Raw genomic sequence first — 21,961 nt, 5'->3', positions numbered from 1 at the left:
ACTCTTACTGCCCTACTCATTATCTGCCTAAATTAATATAATCTGATTGTCCAAGAATCACAGAATCATGCAAATGGATCTTTATTATGCTTGCATGCCTAAAACTAACCCTTACAGAGTTAAAGTCAACACAGAGGCAGACCCAGGAAAAATAACAGCAGTGTAGGGGGAAAAGATCACTTAGGTGTTCAAACTGTTTATAAATGTCCAAAATATCTCCAAGCAGGTTGCCCCAGTCATCATCTCACATATTCAGTTGTGGGTTCTATTTCCCCTTTCATTCCTATTGGCTTTTCTGCCCAGGGGTGGCCAATGGTAGCTCTCCAGATTTTTTTTGCCTACAACTCCCATCAGCCCCACCCAGCATGGCCAATGGCTGGGGCTGATGGGAGTTGTAGGCAAAAAACATCTGGAGAGCTCAATCAATCAATCAGTCAATCCGTTGGGCACCCCTGCGTGGTCCTGGACAGAGCTGCTATGTAATCCTTTTTGTACAATGGAAGTACTGGACATATGTAGATACTTTGTAGACCACACTCTGGGCCTCACAGGCTTCAGCCAACCATATAACAAATAATTTAATTTTTTAAATAGCAGTTTTATTCTTTAGAAATTGCCCTCCTTTAGTGCCTCTACACTTTCTGCTACTCCTCAACAATGTTATTTTGGAAATAAGGCTTTCTTAACCATGTTAAATATATAAAGTGTAGACAAGGGTTGCCAGTCCTTAGGTGGGGGCAGAGGATCCCCTGGTTTGGAGGCCCTGCTCCCACTTCAGGGTTATTAGAAAGTGTTGCGGGGGCGGGGGGGGGGGGGAAATGTTGATATATGTGGCAGTATCCAGATTACAGCTGACAGCTGAAGTGACAGTAGATCATGGCAGAGTGCCAGGTTGCATCAGCCGAGGTAGAGTCAGCCTGACTCAGCACTGGGCTGATTGGTCAGACAGACTTGTAATGTGTATAAATGTACAGAGACACCTTCATATGTGTGGAGAGTTTGGATGGAGTGGTGTGCGGAGCATTTTGTCAGTCAGAGATATATTCTGTAAATAAATGTACATAGTTAGTTTAACAGCTACTGTGTGCTGGACTTAATCTCTTTGTCTTCAGTCACTATACTCACTAGGCAGCAGCGTGAGCATCAACAGAGAAATGGCTGCTGGGCATTATACCCTATGGAGACTGATTCTCATAGGGTATAATGAAGAATTTATCTCCATGAGTATCTGGGGCTCTGGGGGGCTGTTTTTTGAGGCAGAGACACTAAATTTTCAGCATAGTATCCAGTGCCTCTCCTCAAAACACCCTCCAAGTTTCAAAAATATTGGATTAGGAGCCCCAAAAGAAGATGCCCCATCCTTCATTATTTTCAACAAAGGGAAGGCATTTAAAAGTGTGCAGTCCCTTTAAATGCAGTGGCCAGAACTCCCTTCAGAGTTCAATAGTGCTTGTCACACCCTTACTCCTGGCTCCACCCCCAAAGTCTCCTGGCTCTACCCCCAAAGTCTCCAGATATTTCTTGAATTGGACTTGGCAACCCTAGTGCAGACTGGAGGTGAATTAGCAACAGCTTTGACATTTCAGTTTTCACTGTCAGAGTTTACTCACTAATAATGTTTTGCATTTTTCCTTGAGACCTGGAATGCATAAAGGATTTTTCTACTTAATGAGGCATGGATTTAACCAGCATATAAACCCTGTTGTATTAGTGAAAAAACAAATGCCAACACGTATATTGAGTACATGGTGTAGTTATGACCTCTATAGAAAGCATAATGTTTGGCACACCCATGTGTAATCAGTAAGGCTGGCTTTGGGATGGTTTTTGCATGTTTTCTCTAAAGGTTATATCACCTGAATAATTCGAAACCTACGTAATTTTTTAAAAAGAATCATAGAGTTGGAAGGGACTTCTAGGGTCATCTAGTCCAACCCCCTGCACAATGCAGGAGATTCACAAATATCTCCCCGCTAGATTCACAGGATTTTCATTGCTGTCAGATGGCCATCTAGCCTACAAGTCCTACAGTATCTAGCCTGAAGATTTGTATCTAGCCTGAAGTCCTACAGTAGCTCCTTCCTTTTATTTTCTTGTAGATCTTTGTAGCTCTTGGGAAGGGGCGAATGCATAATCTTGTTTAAATGTTTCCAAGTGAGAGGGAGAGGAGGATATTTGTCCCTGAGTATTAGACTGGTAATATTAAAAAGGCCATTATCTCCACACTGTTAAGGCAAAAAAGTAAGATTTGTTTTATTTATCTGCATGGCATTCAGATTGTGCTAGTAAACACTCTATGCTGATTACAGTGAGCACATTTGCATGAAAACCGGCCAAATAGAGCTTAGCAACACAGAAAATGCAGATTTTACATATTGTTGGGATGCTTTTACCGCAATGTGAGTTGCTTCTGTCAAAAATGATGTCAGTAGTGAAGGAGCATAAATAAGAGAGGGGAGTTGCAATGGGTTTTTTTGGCTTCTGTGTGTCTTGCAAAACAAGGCAGCAGAGAAGCGGTAAGTGTGCCTTCTGTGGGAGAACAGGAGGGATGATGAAACAAGGCTCTGCAATACCTAGAAATTCTTTCTTTAGCATCCGTTGTTATAAAAATGAAGATGTGCCTTTTTTTTTGCTTGCACTTAAACACCCTCATGAACATTGTTATCTGTGTGCTATACTCATTGCAAATTACTGGATTACAGCCAACATGGGTGTCTTGTTTAATATTCATGCTAGCAGTAAAAGAGAACTGGGCTTCCTAAAGAATAGCTGGAATAATTCTAGTAGCTTCTGGGCAATGGGCAACAGCTGTTCTAAATGGATGCCATGGCATCATTCCCTGCCACCCAGCCTCCCTACTCAAAAATAGTTTTAAATGGTTGCTCATAACTATAATCATCATTTATAGCTAGGAGGGCCCTTTAGCATCTACCTATTACTTAAACATTCAGAACCAGCTCCTTTTTCAAATATCTGTTTGCAGAACAAAACCTGCAGAGTACATTCAGTTTGAAATGAAACTTGGATTTGTCAAGAATTATTATGCTTCATGTTATTTCAGCATTTTCCATGTAAACACAGAAGGTATTTTTTAAAAATGTCCAGAGAGTTCTATGCAAATAGTGAAGGAAGAGTAAATATCCTAATTTCGTTTTGCTTTTTGTAACAACCCAAATCCCTATGCCAATTCCATTGCAGTGGAGAACTAAAAATATTTTCGTGCTTTTAAAAAAATACTTTGTGCTTACTGAGAAAGAAAGAAGCCCTGTTATTTAACAGAAGAACAATAAAGTGGCAAAGATTGTTTTAGCATGCTGAAAGTAATTTTGGTGCCACAGGGAAGTTTTAATCACCCCTTAGGCCCTGATTGAGTTGCAGTGTTTGAAAGTGAGGAAACCTATTAAGGAAATAAACATCTAAGACTGTTTTCCATGCAAACATTCATCAGCATATCTTACGTAATTATACAGTCAATAAATCAACATAATGTGTAAGTGCTCTAGTCATGGTGTAAATATCTTAATGACTGAAACATCTTTTACTCATGAATAATTAATATCTGCATGATTCATTTTTCTTATCCACGCTTTTTACTTCCACATGATAAACTAATCTGTCTCTGTCAAGAAAGGTGCACTTCATCATTATTTTCTAATTTCTTGTCCTTGTGTTTGTTTTTCTCAGCTCTTCTTTAAGTGCTTGTTCTCTTATTCTTCACTCCCTAATGTGACTCACATGTTTCATTCAACTTCTAACCTGATTTGTCAGTCCAGCAGAGCCTGAGCTGAGCCCACAGAGAGATGTCTCCCAAATCTTTCTCCACTTCCCTAGCCAGGCTGTACCATAGGATAGAATGGAGAGATAGGGCCGCAGCTGCAGTGCAACTCCAAAGAAGAGGTTTAAAGTATAAAACCCCTTCTCTAGCATTGTGCCCGTGGCTCGATCTCTCCATTCTATTTTAAGGGCATATAGGGTAGAATGGAGAAATTAGGCACTACTCCAAGGAACTCTGACCCCAACTGAGGCCTTCTCCCTATTCTTATGTTAAAATTTGTATTTTTATGTAGTCTTATGTTAAAACTTTACCGGGTGACTGGTTCAACCCCCCCACCACATTTTGACCTTTGTACAGTGGCTTTTCAAGGCCCAACAAAAGCACTGCAGTTCTAGTGCTATTATTCCCTTTGTCAGATCTCTGAAGCTAAGCAGGTAGGGTTAGCAAGTCCAACTCAAGAAATCTCTGGGGACTTTGGGGGTGGAGCCAGGAGACACTGGGGTGGAGCTAGGAGCAAGGGTGTGACAAGCATCACTGAACCCCAACGGGAGTTTTGGCCATCGCATTTCAAGGGACGGCACACCTTTTTAAATGTCTTCCTTCCCTCCACCCTCCCCTTCTCTGATTTCACCTCAGAGGTGGAGCGGGCGACGCTGCTGTGCGGCTGCCGCCTCTTCTCCGCTTCACCGTAACTGCTCCTCCGAGATGGGCTCAGGCTGAGCCCATCTCGGAGGAGCAGCTACGGTGAAGCGGAGAAGAGGCGGCAGCGCAGCGGCGTCGCCCGCTCCGCTCCGCCTCTGAGGTGAAATCAGAGAAGGGGAGGGTAGAGGCAGGCCAGGAGCGTGGCGAGCTGCGAGTCTGGGTCCTAGAAGGACCCAGATTCGCGGCTCGCCACGCTCTGGCCTGCCTCCACCCTCCCCTTCTCTGATTTTACCTCAGAGGTGGAACGGAGCGAGCGATGCCGGTGCGCTGCTGCCACCTCTTCTCTGGTTCACCTTAGCTGCTCCTCCGAGATGGGGCGGCTCGCCACGCTCCTTGGCGCCATTTCCCCCCTCCCCCCGCTTCCGTTTTTTTGGAGAGCGGGGGAAGAGGCTGTAAATCCTGGGGTCCCCTGCCAGGGTGGGAGGGTTGGGAAGCCTATAAGCAGGGTCAGCCCTGGCTAGTATTTGGATGGAAGACAAACTAGGAATATGACAGCCATGACATGGAGGAAGGCAGTGGCAAACTACCTCTGAATGCCTCGTGCCTTGAAAACCCCACAAGGTCACCACAAGTCAGCTGTAACTTGAAGGCACTTTCCACCAGATTGTGGATCATAGTCCAACCCCCTGCACAATGCAGGAAACTCACAAACACCTATACAAAATGGAGCTCACTCCAGAAAGTGTGGAGCCTCTGGGGGGCAGTGGGGGGCGGGGGGAGGGGAGATATGAAGTGTGAGATTCCCTGCAACTGCAGACTGTTAGTTTATTTATTAAGACAGTTTTACCCCATCTTTCCCTGTGGTTCAAGGCAGCTTACAATAATAGTTTTTAAACATTTCCAATTAAAAATAAAATAACAACCCCCATATCTTTCCCTTCCTCCTTTAGGGTCACAACATTGCAAGGGAAATGAATGGGATTGTATCCTTTATGATCAGTGTTGTGGATTCCATCCAAAAGTTGTCAATGATCCTCATAATTACCCTCGAAACAGCACTTCAAATTTCAATAGGTCTGCAAGATGTGGAAACAATCAAGTTTCCCCAGCAACAATATTGAGAAAATGCAATATCTCTAAAGCAAAAGAGCTTACTTGAAGGAAGACATTTGAGTCCTGTATGACTCAATGAGCCACTACTGCATGTTTATTGAATTGTGAGTTGATCATCAGGAAAGCCCCTAAGGATCATTCAATTGACTTAAACTCACCAGGATCCAATGCTTCTTTGTTCTACTTAACATCTGAATTAACATCAGAACAGTGTCTACTTGGATAACTAACGTTGAAGGTACTGATCTTTATTTATCATTCCGGGACTAAAATAAGAACTTTAAAAGAAAGATTAACAGATGGCAAGTTAAACATATTATGTCAATATAAAGAAGAAGAGGAGGGGGTGAAATTGAGACTATTGGATATTAAAGAACAGCGTTAAAAGATGAGAAAAACAATTAATGTTTTGCATACCTGCGGTTTCTGCTGAAAACCCCCATCGTCACAGAGTTGCTGATCTACTGGACATTACAGGAAGTGCGTCATTAAAGTATCAAGAGATCTTTGGATCACTGAGAATGGGATTTGGTAGCAAGCAAGGCAGGAAGTGGCCATTGAAAGAAGTTAAAAATGCAAGTTAACCAGCCTATTCTAGGACTAAGAAACCATAGAAAAACATCGGCAGCCATTAAGAGAAGGTCAAAAAATTAAAATTATTTAAAGCTATTTGGGACTTGGAAAATTAATGGAGCCAGAATATTTGGACATTATAAGGAAAAAAATATTGGACATTATCAACAAAATTAATTTGGGTAGCCTTTAGAAGAAAAAGGAAAATTATAAAAAAGAGGTGCAGAAAAACCGCGGGCACCATCTTGGACAGAATAAAAACTTTAAAAATTAATATCTTGACCTGGGAAGCTCCAGGAACGGTGATTTTGGGCTTATTGAAAAAGGCAAGCCTCTGTCTTTAAAATCTTATACTTGGAATTTAATTTGGAGAGATCAACTTTTGGAGCTTATTTACATGTCAGACCATAAGCCAATACGTGCAAGGGCTGTCTCACTTGAAAGATGCAGGAGCAATTGATGCTATGGAGGCAAGAATGATTAAAGGGATGAAAGAGCTAATAACTGCCTGTAAAAAAGAAATAAAGAAGAACATTGAATACAGTAAAGAAGCTCTAAAAAAAGAAATTGAGGATCTCAGAAATGACACTTTAGTAACATCTAAGAAAGTACAAGAGGTGGAGGAGAAGGTGAACATGTTTCCACCTTTAAAAAAGTGCAAGAGAAGGTAGTAATGCATGACTGCAAGCTGATGGAAAATCAGATATGCTTGAGAGGGGTACCTGAAAATGAACAAAATGACCTGAAGGAATATATAACAAAAATCATTCCTGAATTTTTAGGTGAAGACCCAGAAGATTCTAAACACCTGTATGACTATGTATACAGGGTCAACACATTCTATGCTAAGAAGAATAAATTACCAAGAGATGTGGTGATAAAGTTTGTGACACGAGATACGGTTGGAAAGATTATGAGTAAAAACTTCGAAAAAACACTAATGGTTGAAGACAGCAGAGTAAGAATAATGAAAGAGCTGCCAAGGAAGGTTATAACTGACAGAAGACTATTAAAAAAATTAACAGACAAGCTATGAGACAATGAAACAAACTACAGATGGATACTACCAGAAGGTTTGAGTTTTGAACATCAAGGAAAAAGGATTACAATTACAAGCACACAAGAACTACGAAGGTTTTTTGAAGAGCATAAAGAATTTGGGGTTACAGAATAAAGTAAAGAATCATGATGGATTACAAATTAATATCTTGGAATGTAAACGGACTAAATTCACCACAAAAAAGAAAGGCAACATTTCATTGGATTAAAAAACAAAACTGTAATATAATTTGTTTACAAGAAGTACATATAAAATAGAAGGATTATAAATTTTTGTGGAACAAAGAATTGGGATTGTTTTTCGTTGGCTAAACAGAAAAGAAGAGGCGTGCTTTTTTATATTAAACAAGAATTGAATCCAAAATTGATCTTTAAAGATGATGAAGGGAGACACATAGCAGTGGAAATAATGTTGAATGAAAAAACAAACGTTGCTATTGGGAGTGTATGCACCAAATGGAGCAAAAGATTCTTTCTTTAAAGACATTGCGCAGCAGCTTGATCAAGTGGCATATGAACAAATTATGATAATGGGAGATTTTAATGGTACAGTTAAAAATATACTGGACAGATCTGGGGAAAAAATAATAAGGAAGGAAAATTGCCAAAGTCATTTTTTGAATTAATTAAACAAGAAAGTTTGGAGAATATATGGAGGAAGTTTAACCCTGATGTGCGGGACTATACTTTTTTTTTTCAGCAAGACACAACACTTTTTCAAGAATTGACATGTTGTGGAGTACAAAAAATTTGGGTCTCATAACAAAAAAAATAAAGATTCTTCCCAAGGTAGGAGCAGATCATAATCCATTAATGTGGTTAACTAAGCCGATTAAAAAGATGAGGAGGTGGAGGTTAAATGAGGACTTACTACACAATAAAGAAATAGTGGCATCTCTAGAAAAAAAAATCTAAAGACTTCTTTCAAATAAACGATAATGAGGACATTGAATTTCAAACGGTATGGGATGCATATAAAGCAGTTATGAGAGGTATCTTGATTACATTGAATAATAAAGCTAAAAGAACAAAAGAAAATCAAATGTTGGACATTCAAAATGAAATAAAGAAAAAGGAAACAGAATTTAAAAAGAGACCTGGGAAGAAGAAAATCATGAATGAGATTACAATATTACAAACACAAATAAGATATTTGTTAAATAAAGAATTGGAATGGAATTTGAAAAGATTGCAACAGAAATCCTTTGAAGGAGCAAATAAACCTGGAAAATACTTGGCTTGGCAAATGGAAAAAAAAAGAGGGAGAATGAAATTATTAATAAAATTATAGTTGGAGGAAAAGAGATTGTGGATCAAGATGGAATTAAAAGAATTTTTAAATACTACGCCAAATTGTTTAAAGGTTTAAAAATAAATAAAGAAAAGATGGAAGTATATTTACAAAAAGTTAATGTAAATCCCCTTACAGAAAATATGGTGGAAGTCCTGAATGAACCAATAGAAAAATGTGAGATTGAAGCAGCAATAAATTCAATGAAAATGGGAAAGGCACCAGGTCCAGATGGATATACAAAAAAGTTTTTTAAAGTCCTCAAGGAGGAGTTAGTACCCAAACTTCAAAAATTGATGGACATAAGAATGGAGGGGAAAATACCAAATACATGGAAGGAAGCAGTAATTTCATTGATTCCAAAAGAAGATAGAGATGCCACAAATGTAAAAAATTATAGACCAATTTCATTGTTAAATAATGACTATAAAATATGTACACGAATACTAGCAGAGCGACTTAAACAATATTTGATTAATTTTATCAAAGAGCAGCAAGCAGGATTTCTTCCTAGGAGACAAATAAGAGACAATATGAGAACTGTTGTAAATATTGTAGAGTGCTACGAAAGACATCCAGAAAAAGAGGTTGCATTATTCTTTGCAGATGCAGAGAAAGCTTTTGATAATGTGAACTGGGATTTTATGTTTGTGGTTGTCAAGCATGCGGGTTCAAAGACAAGTCAAAGTTGATACAAAGACTACGTTTATTGATAGACTGATACTTTGGTAACAGGTTCTTGAGAGTAATGCTGAACACACATTGATACAATACTTTTAAGGCCTACGTCAAAGGGATTCCAAGGAATGGGGTTGCGGGGTAGTATTCACACATAAACTATCATAAATGTCTACATTCCCATAGCGTTATCAGGACCATGTCCTTGCTTTCCCCAGATATCTCTTACTCCCTTATAGGAATGTATGGGAAGGTGCTGATTACTTGGTTTCAGTTCTCACTACTTTGAGGTAGAGGCATTTTGAGAGAGATTTTTTTAAAAAAATTGAGAGTTTTTTTATTATCATAATCACGAACTTTGATATAGAATTTTTGCTTTATGCTATAGGGTATGTTTTCAGCAGAATGTAATGCAAGCCAATTAATCCTAAAAGTATCTCAACTACATTTTGTTCTCAATATTCATGAGTTTTAAAATGTGTTTAAAAGATCTGTGCTCTCACAATTTTGTAGCCATCTAATCATGGAGACTGTTCTAGCACTCTTTAAAGAAAATTGCACTCCTCTCCCAAATTGACATTATTCAAGTTATTTCAAGTGTTCGAACTGCTATCTTAAAAACCCACATCTGTATGACAGAGAGTCGCCATGTCATGACCTTGAAAATACACCTGTGCCTTTAAGCTTAATATAGTTGAATGGATGAGGTAGCTTCTCTTGCTGAGTCCTCTCCCTAGGAATTTTACCTTTCCTTCTCCCCTGTATGCAAAACAACAAGGAATAAGCTTCTTCATAGTGTCTAGTTGCTGGATTTATAACTTACAGGATCTGTGTTTTAAACGTATGCTCTGGGCCCAGTTTTTCAGTCTTTTGTGGAGAAAGTAATTACTCATATCAGTTTTGTATTAGAATATTCACTGATTTTTTTTTAGGACACATGTATTTTTCAACTATTTGCCTGTCTTATGGAGGCTAAATGATGGTCAACAAAATGGATCTTCTGTGCCATTACTGTTGCTAAAAGACTTGTATTACAACATTGGAGAGATCACTGCCCACCTACCCAAACCCAATGGAGTGAAGATCTTACAACCTGATCAACTTTTGAATTACAGCAGATAGACTACAATTTGTATGGGCATATTTTTAGATATTTAGAACCCACTATTGTTGTTATATTTTCTATTTTCTATTTATTTTCTGTCTGAGATGTGTAATTATATATTAACTATATACTGAGATGTGTAATTATATATTAACTATAACTGTCTGAGATGTGTAATTATATATTAACTATATATATATATATATATAGTTAATAATTACATGTGTGCACACACATATATAAAATGACCAATGAGCTAGCTAATGAAAGCAAAAGAGAGCTAGTGACTGTGGAACAGGGTGACTCCAATATCATTAGGTGGTTTAAAATATGTGTCTTGGCAACATACTATCACATACTATTCTTTCATCATCACATAATTTGTCTTCCACTTTGGTTTAGTTGTCTGAACTCAGGTTTGTTTTTTTTAAAGCAATGATCTGTGCCACTCTTTCACACTAAGTTATTGCATCATTTCCCAGCATTTGGTTATTAGCAGCAACGGTAATCATCATCATCCATATATCTATTTCTTCAGTATGGCCCCCATCTGCGAATATCTAAATATATGGATTGGGGCCACACTGAATATAAAGAGATGTTTCTGCAACCCCCCCCCCCCCCCCGGTTTTCTGAAAAATCTGACATCCTTAAAAAAAAATACATGGAGGGCTTAAATTCTCCATAAAATACCTTACTTTTTTTTCTAGCTAGCAGTAACAGACACTAGGAGCCTCTCTGAGCCCTGCCAAGTCAGCTGTGGCATCCAGAAGTCTCTCCAGGCCTGACCGTGCTGGCATCTGGGAGCCTCTCTGGGCCCAGCTGTGTCAGCATCTATGAGCCTCTCTGGGCCCAGAGCAGCTTCCAGACAACGACAACACATCTAGGCCTAGAGCCATGGTGGCTCAGTGACGGGAGAGCTGCTCTGGGCCTGGAACAGCTTTCTATGGCAGCTACTGCAGCCAATAAAGTAAGAGGGCGGGGGAGAAAGATGGGGGGGAATATTGTCAAGAAGAGGGAGGGAGAAGGGGTAAATTGACAGAAGAGGGGTAGATTGACAGAGAAAGTGGGCAAAAGAGATGGGGTTGACAGAGAAGTGGAGGAGGAGAAAGAGGGGAGGGGAAGAAAGAAAGGGGAGATTGACAAAGTAGGGGAAGGGTGAGAACAGGGGAAAATGGGAAGAAAGCAAGGGAGGAGGGATACACCCTTCCCACAAGTTTTTTGCATGTCCCCATTTGTATATTCTGTGTTAGAATCTAGGGTCAGTCCAAACTGAATTCCAGGGTCAGAGTCAAAGTTCAGTCCAAAGGTCAGTTGCCCAGAGGGCAGAGTCCAGAAGTCAGAGGTAGTCCACAATTGCAAGGAGGAAGATTCCAGATCAGGAGCTTGTCTAAGGGTCATAGGAGCAGAGTTCAGAGCTATAGTTGCTGAGTCAAGAGGTTAGTGCCTTCTTGCTTCCACATCGAGCAGTCTCCCTTAACCGGCTTTATAGACCTCTATTGGAAGATCTTACATACACTCAGCTGTTTGGGAGTAACCTTGCAGCTACTCATCATTAGCAAGCAACTGGCATTGAGCCAAGAGAAGACATGTGCTTTGTGTCCATGCTCTTAACCACTACACCAAACTGGAATGGGGCTGCAAGCTGCTAGTGGCTCTGCATCAGCTCTTTGCTGTGAAATCTGACAAGCCCTCAGCTCATCTTTTTGCTTGCCGGTTTCTGCTAGTTCAGAGCTAATTTCCTGAGACTCTTCTTCTCCTGAGGAGTCATCTTCCCTAGAGCTGTTGCTGAATCCTTGCTGACCCACGACATTCTTAATAGCCAAGTCAGCCAATTCTAAGGCTATTTAAATCCAGTGATTGGGGCCATGAATAGACAAGACAGATCTTTCTACATACCTGAAAAATGCTCTGGCTTTGCAGGAAAATATTAAATCTTAAAAAATACATTGGGGGTAAACCCCACAATGATAAAAGGCCAACTTACAGTTTTAAGAAACATAAACCTGGGCTTCCGGGTTTCAGCGCTTTGGCATCGGTGAGGTCTGCAGAGCTTGTCTCTAGCACCTCCCCAAATTGGGAGGTTGGAGGGGTACCACAGCTGTGAGTGGCCTGGGTAAGGGTTACCTGACAGCAAGGAGCTTGACAGGAGCCAGGGAGAAAGACGGCAGTCAGCCCCTGAGTCCCCTGTCACTCCGATGCTCCACCGCACCGATTGCCTTGATGGCGACAAGAGGTGAATGCCCGACTTTTCCTTCATCTTAGCAACTTTTCTAAGCGTCTTCTTTTCTACTGCAATTGCTAAAACTTTACCATGCAAGTAAGTTTATTTTACAACCTAACCGACTAATGGAATTCCTATCGTAAAACCAAATGGGACTGTTCAAAAGGAGGGGGAGGAGGACGATTTCCCCCTCCCCCACAAGAGAGGCTTCCAAAAGGAGAGGAACAAACTGTTGAAAATTGGCATCCTTTTCTCTGGCGTTTTTAATTGGATTGAAAACAGACATTCAAATTGATTTGGTTTATAATTAAATAAGCTACAATTGGAACATTAACTTATCATAATACAGTCTGAATAAAAGCTGAATATTTTTCTAAGAGAATTTATCTGATGGGGGAGTGGAATTGATGTGGTTTGAACTGGAATGCAAAGAAAAAGCACACGGCAGGAGGAGAGCTGGAGGATAAACTAACTGGGACTCAGCTATTTATTGACTTTTGTTATTGGACTGAGTAATTCTGTGGAAAGATGATTTGGCAAAATGAAGCGGATGATAAGAAAGATTTTTTTGCTACCATATCTTCTATAAAGCACGGAATTGGACTTTTAGTGGCGTTAATAGAAAAGCGGGTGGAATATATTCTGAACAAAGTGCAAGGTTATGTATAAATGCAGATCTTACAGAAGATATGAAGATTAATGAAGGTACTAGACAAGGTTGTCCACTTTCACCATTGTTGTTTATAATGACTCTTGAAATATTATTGATGCAGATCCAAGAAGAAAAAGATATAGAAGGATTAAGAATAAAAGGATTTACTTACAAATACAGAGCTTTTGCTGATGATATAATGTTTATAAATGAAAACCCCATACAAGTTACTCCTTTGCTGTTAGCTAAAATACAAGAATATGGGGAGCTGGCGGGACTTTGTATTAATAGAGAAAAAACAAAAATTCTGTGTAAAAATATGCAAATAAACAAGCAACAAGAACTTCAGAGACTAACAGGTTGTGAAGACACCTCCAAGGTAAAATATCTGGGGGTGGAGATAACAATGAAGAATATTGATCTGTTTAAAAATAATTATGAGAAATTATGGCGTAAAATGGATGAAGACATGCTAAAATTGAACAAGCTTAATTTGTCATTGTTGGGTACAATAGTTGCAATTAAAATGAATATTCTACCAAGAATAATGTATTTGTTTCAAACTATTCCTATTGTGAAGGATAGTAAACAATTTGATCAATGGAGAAGAAAAATTTCAGAATTTGTGTGGGCTGGGAAGAAACCAAGAATTAAAATGAAAATTTTGACAGATGCAAAAGAGAGAGGTGGATTTCAATTACCGAATTTAAAATTATATCAGAAAGCAGTTTGTTTGGTGTGGATAAAAGAATAGATAACGCTGTTAAACAAAAAGCTCTTAGTGCTGGAGGGTCATGGAAATAAATTTGGCTGGCACATGTATTTGTATTATGGAAAAAAAGAAGATGGACGTTTTTCTCTCTCACTATTATATAAGAAATAATTTGCTAAATATGTGGATGAAATATAAGAAGTATGGAGATGAGAGAAGACCGTTATGGATAGTACCAGCTGAAGTACTAAAAATAACAGCCGAGATAGGTGAAGAAAAGTGGTTGTCATATAGTCAATTATTAAAAATACAAAGTGGCAAAATAAAACTGAAAACTGCTGAAGAGTTGAATAATAAATATGATTATGGTTTATCAAGCCTCCTCTTTTTAAAGTAATATAATAGTTGGAGATAGTCTCTCCAAAAGCTTCTAATTCCTGAATAATTAATTAATAATTAACTTACACAAATAGTTGGTTATGTTCAACTTACATTAATGAAGAGAATATAGATATTACATGATATCCAAGATCTGCTCTTGATCTCCAACTTTGGAATCGGTTTATATTGACATAGACAAAGTATTGTGCTCTTATTTTCAACTCCTGTTGGAAGCAAATAAGTTAGTTTTATAGATAAAGAGTGTATATTCATCTTACCTGTATATGCTTACTTCTAATACTTTTAAAACTATTCAGTTAGTTTAGTTCTCTTGTTTTTCTCTTTTTTCGATAAGTGATAAATAACAGATTTATACCATAGGTATTAGAATTGTATAAAAGTTTAAAAAGCTACAAAAGGACTGTAGAATTTGATGGTAATATTTGGTTAAAACTCAAAGACATGCAGGTAGAAGGAATTTGTTATTTTTTGTTGTTGTAGAAATGTAACTGAAATATTTTCTGTTTTTCTCCTATTTCTCTGTTGTACTCCCCTTCCTTTTTCTTTCTGTATTTCCCTACTATGTCTTTTCTTCTACTTAAAACTAAGAAACATAAGCCCTCAGTGGCCATTGCTAGGAAACTACAGCATTTCTGTCTGTAAAAAGCAAGGGGAGGGGCAGGGCCCTTTCCAGGGCTGTTTTGGCCTTTGAGGGAGGGTTCATCTGAGCTAGGCCTACTCCTGGCAGCAACTGCTGGATGACTTGATACTACCTGACTTCCATGACTCATGAAGACCTGACTGCTTGCTACTTTTTAACAGCAGCCATCCTTTGAAAGCCAAAGGATGTAGTGTAGTGGTGTAGTGGTTAGAGCTTCAGAGTAGAGTCTGGAATACCCAGGTTCAAATCACCAGTCTTCCATGGAAGCTCACTAGATGATATTGTGCCAGCCACATACTTTCACCTAACCACCTCACAAGATTGTTGTGAGGATACATAATTAAGGTTGTTACAGATAATATTTTGTTGTTGTTCAGTCGCACAGTCGAGTCCGACTCTTTGCGGGCCGATGGACAAAGTCACGCCAGGCCCTCCTGTCTTCCACCATCCTCCAAAGTCTGCTCAAATTTGTGTTTGTTACATCAGTAACACTGTCCAGACATCTCATCTTTTGCCGTCCCCTTCTTCTTTTGCCTTCTGTCTTTCCTAGCATCAGGATCTTCTCCAGGGAGTGCTCCCTTCTCATTTGGTGGCCAAAGTATTTCAGCTAATAGATAATATTACAATGGAATAAATATAAGTATTTTTTGAATTTATGCTGCACTCCTTGAAATAATGTCATATTTGAGACCACAGCAGTTAATTTTGATGTACATATGAACCTATTTTATCATTATGCCTTTTTATTCTTAGAAATGCTCTTTAAAAGTACTTTCTGATTTAAATTTGGTAACTACAGTAAGACTAAGATGTACTACAGGGGTGGCCAATGGTAGCTCTCCAGAAGTTTTTTGCCTACAACTCCCATCAGCCCCAGCCAGCATGGCCAATGGCTGGGGCTGATGGGAGTTGTAGGCAAAAAACATCTGGAGAGCTATCGTTGGCCACCCCTGATGTACTAGAACATATAATGAAATAATCAATGTTAATAGTAGTAACTAATAGTAATAAAAGCTAGGCTTTAATCATAAGCATGTATGTAAAAATTACCAAATATTATGTATCTTAAATGTCTGTTAAATGTTCTATCTCTACTCTGATGTTGTTCGTCCTTGTGATGAATAAGTAATAGATTAATACCTGTAACTCCCCTTTGTCCGCTTTTCTTTTCTGTACTCCTATTTTAATTCATAATAACAATAAAAATTATTAACATAAGATTGTTGTGAGGATAAAAAGAACAGGAGAATGATATGATGGTAAATGGCCAAAAAAAAGAGAATGAGACAGAGAAAGTAGAAGGATATAAGGGTTGCCAGGAGGAGGGAAAGTGAAAGTAATGTGAGGAGGGGGAATACTTGGGAAAATGATGTGGTCTCCACAAGTCCTTGAAGGTTCCCTACCATGCAAGCAGGCCTGGCCCAGCAGTCAATATCATGCATCTGTGCCATAGTTTTCCTAGGCAAAGGCTGCTGGAAGGAGAGATGAAAAGCTGAAGACAAAGGGGCAGATAAAGGTAGATTGGATCTTACCTGGGAAGGAAAGAAGGAATCAGGAAAAGAAGAGGGAACACGAGAGTTTTCAGGGAAGGTAAAGAGGAAATGATGGGGGAGGGAAAATGAGATATACCCTGTAAATCTCTGCATGTTCCCACTTGCTATAACAAAATTAATGTTGTGACTGAAGTTATCCAGAGTGTGTGAAAGGGTAGAAAGCATGGTTTAAGTAGTTCTCATTAGGTGCTAGCTGGCTTTTAGTTTTGACTCAGAAGCCATTCCATATAATTGTTTGCTCTAGGTTCAATGCTGTTGGGAAGTGGGGTGGTGGGGGGGCGGGTTTCCTGTGTCTCTACAGCATCATGGAACATTCATGCATTTTCTGGGGTTTTCTTTTCCAAACCTGTTTTACTCTGACATTTTGGAAAAACTCTAATAAAACCTAACGGTGCTGTGTAAGTGAGAAAATTCAAGTTATTCCAGTCCAGGCCACATGGCAGCCATTTTCCCACAACAGCCCTTTCCTTTCCTGATACTGCTTTTTTTAAAAAAGAAAATCAGTCAGTTGCTATTGTTATAACATTATATTGGTATAACGTTATAACAATGTAGGTAACAGGTTCTCTAAATTTCCAGATATCTTTTTCTAAAAGTAAGTCTCTAGCACTTTCATCATGGAAATAAAAGAAGAAAGGTGTATGTCTGCAACAAAAGGGGCTTGGGACAATTTGAAATGAAAGCTAGTAATTCAATAAACATATTATACATATTACAATTTTATATCAATATAACAATATACAGTTGCTGATTTAAAAAAAAACTAACTTAAAAAGCCCTGGTGGTACATGGGTAAGAAATAACCAGGGACAGTGGCAGGGAAACTATGTGGAAGCCTTGTTGCTGCTGTGCTGTATTGGCAACAGCAGCAGCAACAGGGAAGCTACACATGCTTGCCCCCATGTGGAAAACACAACAGACACCTTCTAATCACATTTAATTTGCTTGTTTGATTGCCTGATGATTAGCAGACCTAATAAGCAAGGTCAGGGTTTAGCACAACCATAATAGCTAGGGATGTTGTTCTTGTTGTACCACAGAACAGATTGCCTGTACAGAACCTTAAAAGTTGCTTTAATTTGGGCAATCTTGTCCTTGCCATTGATAGTTTCTTTCTGGAAGTATTTCAAAGCATGTTTGCACACAAACAAGCACTGCTGCTAGTTCAGCACATGCAGCTAACAAAACCAGGGCAGAAGGCAAAGATCAAAACAGGGGCTATTGCACAGAATTTGCTGGTTGTTCTTGCAGATACTTTCCCCCACTGTAATGTTTAGTTACTAGATAAGTTAAGGGAGAATATAGCCATTTGATGCAGGAGCAGTTTTTTTTAAAAAAATAAGCAGTAATAAAGAGCTTTAAAATTAATGTAAGATGTAATACTGAGGAATTATCTTTGCTCATGTCTGGTTTTTGTAGATTCGGTAGCCACAGCTTCTGGGCCACTGCTTGTTGAAGTTGCCAAAACTGCTGGTTCTGCTCTGGGAGTTGCACTATCTACCTCGATGTGCTGCAACAAACAAGTAATTATCATTGACAAAATAAAATCTGCAAGTATTGCAGACAGGTGAGTAGTACAGAAGTGGTTATATCACCCATGCCAGTTACATCTTAATGCATGAGTGTATCACATGTTGACTAAACTGTAGCATTCAGAGGAGTCATTAGGGCAGGTGACAGTGTCTTACATGCCTGCATAATGGCAGTAAAATTTCAAGTATTCTAGTAGTCTTTAAATATTCCTTTAGGATTAGCTTCAGTTTTGAGAAACAGTAATCAAACTGTTTGGTGTAGTGGCTAAGTGCGTGGACTCTTCCCTGGGAGAACCAGGTTTGATTCCCCACTCCTCCACTTGCACCTGCTGGAATTGCCTTGGGTCAGCCATAGCTCTCACAGGAGTTGTCCTTGAAAGGGCAGCTTCTGTGAGAGCTCCCTCAGCCCCACCTACCTCACAGGGTGTTTGTTGTGGGGGAGGAAAGTAAAGAAGATGTAAAGTAAAGAAGCCGCTCTGAGACTGAGATTCAGAGTGAAAGGCAGGGTATAAATCCAATATCTTCTTCTGGGGCTGGGTGGGTTATTCTCCTCTATCTTGGGGCCAAACCCAATGAGATGCTGTAGGTGGTGGGGAGGGTATGTGTAGAGCTCCCAAACATTTTTTTTAAAAAAAATACCAGCCACTCATGACCACACTTAAGATCAGGGCTGCAGTGCAGGAGGAAAAATATAAGCTTTTCCAACCCCACAAAGCTGCTATAAATTCCTTTATAGAGAGAGAAAGGCAGCTAATAAATGTTTTAAATAAATCAAATAAACAAATTAGTTGTTGTAGATTTTCTGAGCTGTATGACCATGGTCTTGGCATAGTAGTAACTGAAGTTTTGCCAGCAGCTGTGACCAGCATCCTTAGAGATATAACACAGAAAGATAGAGTTCTCTTTGTGTCAAAGTGAGAGGAAAGAAAAAGAAATGGTAGGAATTTATATCTAATCAGGAAGGCGGGGTAGGTCTGAGTCATTATCTTGTAGGAATTTTCCAGGCAGTGACATGTTAATGGAGGAGCTTTCCTGGAAACCATGCACTGTTCATTTTTAAACTCTCTTCTTTCCTGTTGAAATTGTGTTTAAGTTTGTGGACTTCAGTGGCTTCCCTGTGTAATCTGACATGGTATTTGGATGTGTTGTCCAGCATTACAGTATCTTGGAATAAGATACTGTGTACTGTTTGAGTTAGGCTGTGTTCCAACAGCCATTTCCTATGCAAAGAACCTCCTCAGGAAAGCTCCATATACAAAAGAATCTCCTCAGAAAAGCTCCTCCATTAACATGTCACAGCCTGGGAAATTCCTACAAGATAATGACTCAGCCCTACTCCACCTTCCTGAATAGATATAAATTCTTACCATTTCTTTTTCTTTCCTCTCACACTGACAGAGAGAACTCTATCTTTCTGTGTTATACCTCTGAGGATGCTGGTAACAGCTGCTGACAAAATGTCAGATACTACTATGCCAAGACCATGGCCATACAACCTGGAAAATCTATAACAACTAATTAACTCTGTCCTTGAAAGCCTTCAACAACAAATAAATAAATGTTTAAGAAACAAGGAACATACAAAGAGACCCCTGCTGGATCAGACTAATGGTCCATCTAGTCCAGCATCCTGTCTCACACAGCAGCCAACCTCATACTTTGGAGGTCCAAAAACAGAGACCAAGGTGAAGGCCATACTTTGCTTACATTCCTGTCCTCATGCTGCCTCCTATTAAGAGGCTTTCTGCCTCTGAACATTGAGATTCCCTTTAGTCACCATGGCTAGTATAGCCACTAATGGACCTATCCTCCATGAATTTGTTCATCCAAAACCATATATGTTTGTGGCCTCTGGCAGTGCATTTCACATTTTAAGAATTACTTTAAGAATTAAATAATTAATTATTTTAACAATTAAATAATTACTTCCTTTTATCCATCCTGAATATCACCACCCAACTTCACTGTGTGCTGCTGAGCTCTAGTATTGTGGAAGAGGTTGTCTCTCTCATTATCCATGCTCCCATGGGAAAAGAGAAGCTCAGCAGGACCATTTTTGGGTTGGAAAATGGAATGAGAAAGTCATAATATGCCATACTTTCCTTACATCCCTGTCCTGATCTGAACTGGGGTCCCATGTGCCTATTTTTTTTTTAAGGGAACTCCCAAGTATCCTATCTAGTTCAGTTGTTTAGGTCACCACACCACAATATAAGGTTGCCAGGTTCAATTCAGGAAATATCTGGAGAGTGGAGCTGGGTGTGGAGCTAGGAGAAATTTTCCCATTCCCTAAAAATAAATAAATAAAAATACAGCAGTGCAGTCCCCCTGAATACAGTCTTAATTTCCTTCTCCTCACACACAAACTCACAAAGCAGCCAAAATAAACAGTTTGCATGCCCACACTTTTGTGATCTCCCTGGAGCAATGATATAGATCGCTTTACTCACCAGAGTTGCTGAATGTAACAATCTGCTGTATTTCAACCAATTTATGGAGAGAGGTCTAGGGCATGGAGTTTTTCTCTATCCCATATGCAGATTCTAGTTAACTCTTTACTATCCCTTTTACTACACAGCTTATGAAAGGAATGCAAAATGAACAGAGAAATTGGGCTCTCTGACTTCCTCTTTCTCACACACACATAGCTCTTCCTGCTTGCCCCCCCCTCGCAGCTTCAGTCTCACTGAATTTTAAAGGCACACACATACCTTCCAAAACAGAAGCAATTGCAAACTTCTGGACCTGCCAGAGATCTCAAGGCACATTGTGGCTGTTGGGACAGGGTTTCCCCTGCCAGCCAGCTGGCTGCTGATAGGGAGGAGCCTGCAAAACCGTGGGATCCCCTACCTGGGCCTGGGGACTGGCAAGCCTACCACAACAACATGAAATATATTAGTTTTGGGGTTCTGTTTTGGTTAGTTTCAGGGGAAAACATTCATTAATAATAATAATAATAATAATAATAATAATAATAATAATAATAATAATAATAATAATAAATTAATTTATACCCCGCCCTCCCTGCCGAGGCAGGCTCAGGGCGGCTTACAAAACATGGTACAAGCCATGATATAACAATAAAATCAGAATAATAACAACTAAAATACAATTCATAAATTAAATTAATTTAAGTTAAATAAATAATCTAAAATCCAGTATAACTTAATGGTGTTACAATTTCAGTGCATATATAAAGATGGCTTGATATTATTGCCAAGTTGGAAGAGGGCGGTTGGAAGAGGGCGGTTTTACAGATCCTACGGAACTGATTAAGATCCCATAGGGCCCGCACCTCCTCTGGCAGCTGGTTCCACTATTGGGGTACCATTATTGAAAAGGCCTGCTTCCTTGTTGTTTTTAACTTGGCTTCCTTTGGACCAGGGATTTTCAGAAGGTTTTGTGAACTAGATCTCACAAATAGTGTCTCCCCCCCCTTTTTTCCCCCATAGATGTGGTGCATTACATATAGGAGATCATATTCTTTCCATTGATGGCACCAGCATGGAGTACTGTACATTAGCAGAAGCAACACAGTTCTTGGCTAATACTTCCGACAATGTCAAACTTGAAATCCTTCCTCATCATCAGACGCGGCTGGCTCTAAAAGGACCAGAACATGGTAGGAAGACTCCTAGTCCACAGATAACTTTTTCCTTCTATTTTCTACTGTAGAAGAAACCTAGAAGACCAATGGGATTGGGTTGGTCCCCACTAGATTTTCACTGGCACAAGAGGGAGGAGGACTTTGTAAAAATGGTATATCGGGAATTATGGGACCTGTGATACAAGGGGCCACATGGAACAGGGCTTCAGTGAAACCTGTGCCATTAGGAAAACTGGTAGGATCTATACATTATGATTTTGAACAATTTACTTTTATCAGTCAAGGCTGCAATTCTATATACTTATAATGTTCTGGTGCCCAAACCTGATAATTATTCAAAACAATGATCCATTGAATTCAGTAGGACTTTTTTTTCGCATTCTTGTGATTTAGAATGAGTGGA

The 21,961-nt window shown here is 39.3% G+C and overlaps 1 protein-coding gene across 16 annotated transcripts in view; it reads left to right on the top strand.

The window, feature by feature from the left end:
* Window positions 1-21,961, top strand: part of GRIP1 (glutamate receptor interacting protein 1) — a 596,626-nt gene that overhangs the window by 501,987 nt on the left and 72,678 nt on the right. For all 16 annotated transcript variants that reach the window (XR_009555739.1, XM_060245026.1, XM_060245031.1 and 13 more), the window contains exons 8-9: window positions 17,839-17,986; window positions 21,404-21,573. Coding sequence is in view for 15 of the 16 variants with exons in the window: in XM_060245026.1 (XP_060101009.1) it covers window positions 17,839-17,986; window positions 21,404-21,573 (318 nt within the window). In the remaining variant the exon portion in view is untranslated. The remainder of the gene's footprint in view (window positions 1-17,838; window positions 17,987-21,403; window positions 21,574-21,961) is intronic.

This window comes from Heteronotia binoei, chromosome 8 (genome assembly GCF_032191835.1).
Source record: "Heteronotia binoei isolate CCM8104 ecotype False Entrance Well chromosome 8, APGP_CSIRO_Hbin_v1, whole genome shotgun sequence".
Lineage (NCBI taxonomy): Eukaryota > Metazoa > Chordata > Lepidosauria > Squamata > Gekkonidae > Heteronotia > Heteronotia binoei.
The sequence above is the reverse complement of the archived record's forward strand: the minus strand, read 5'-3'. Positions and strand labels throughout refer to the sequence as shown.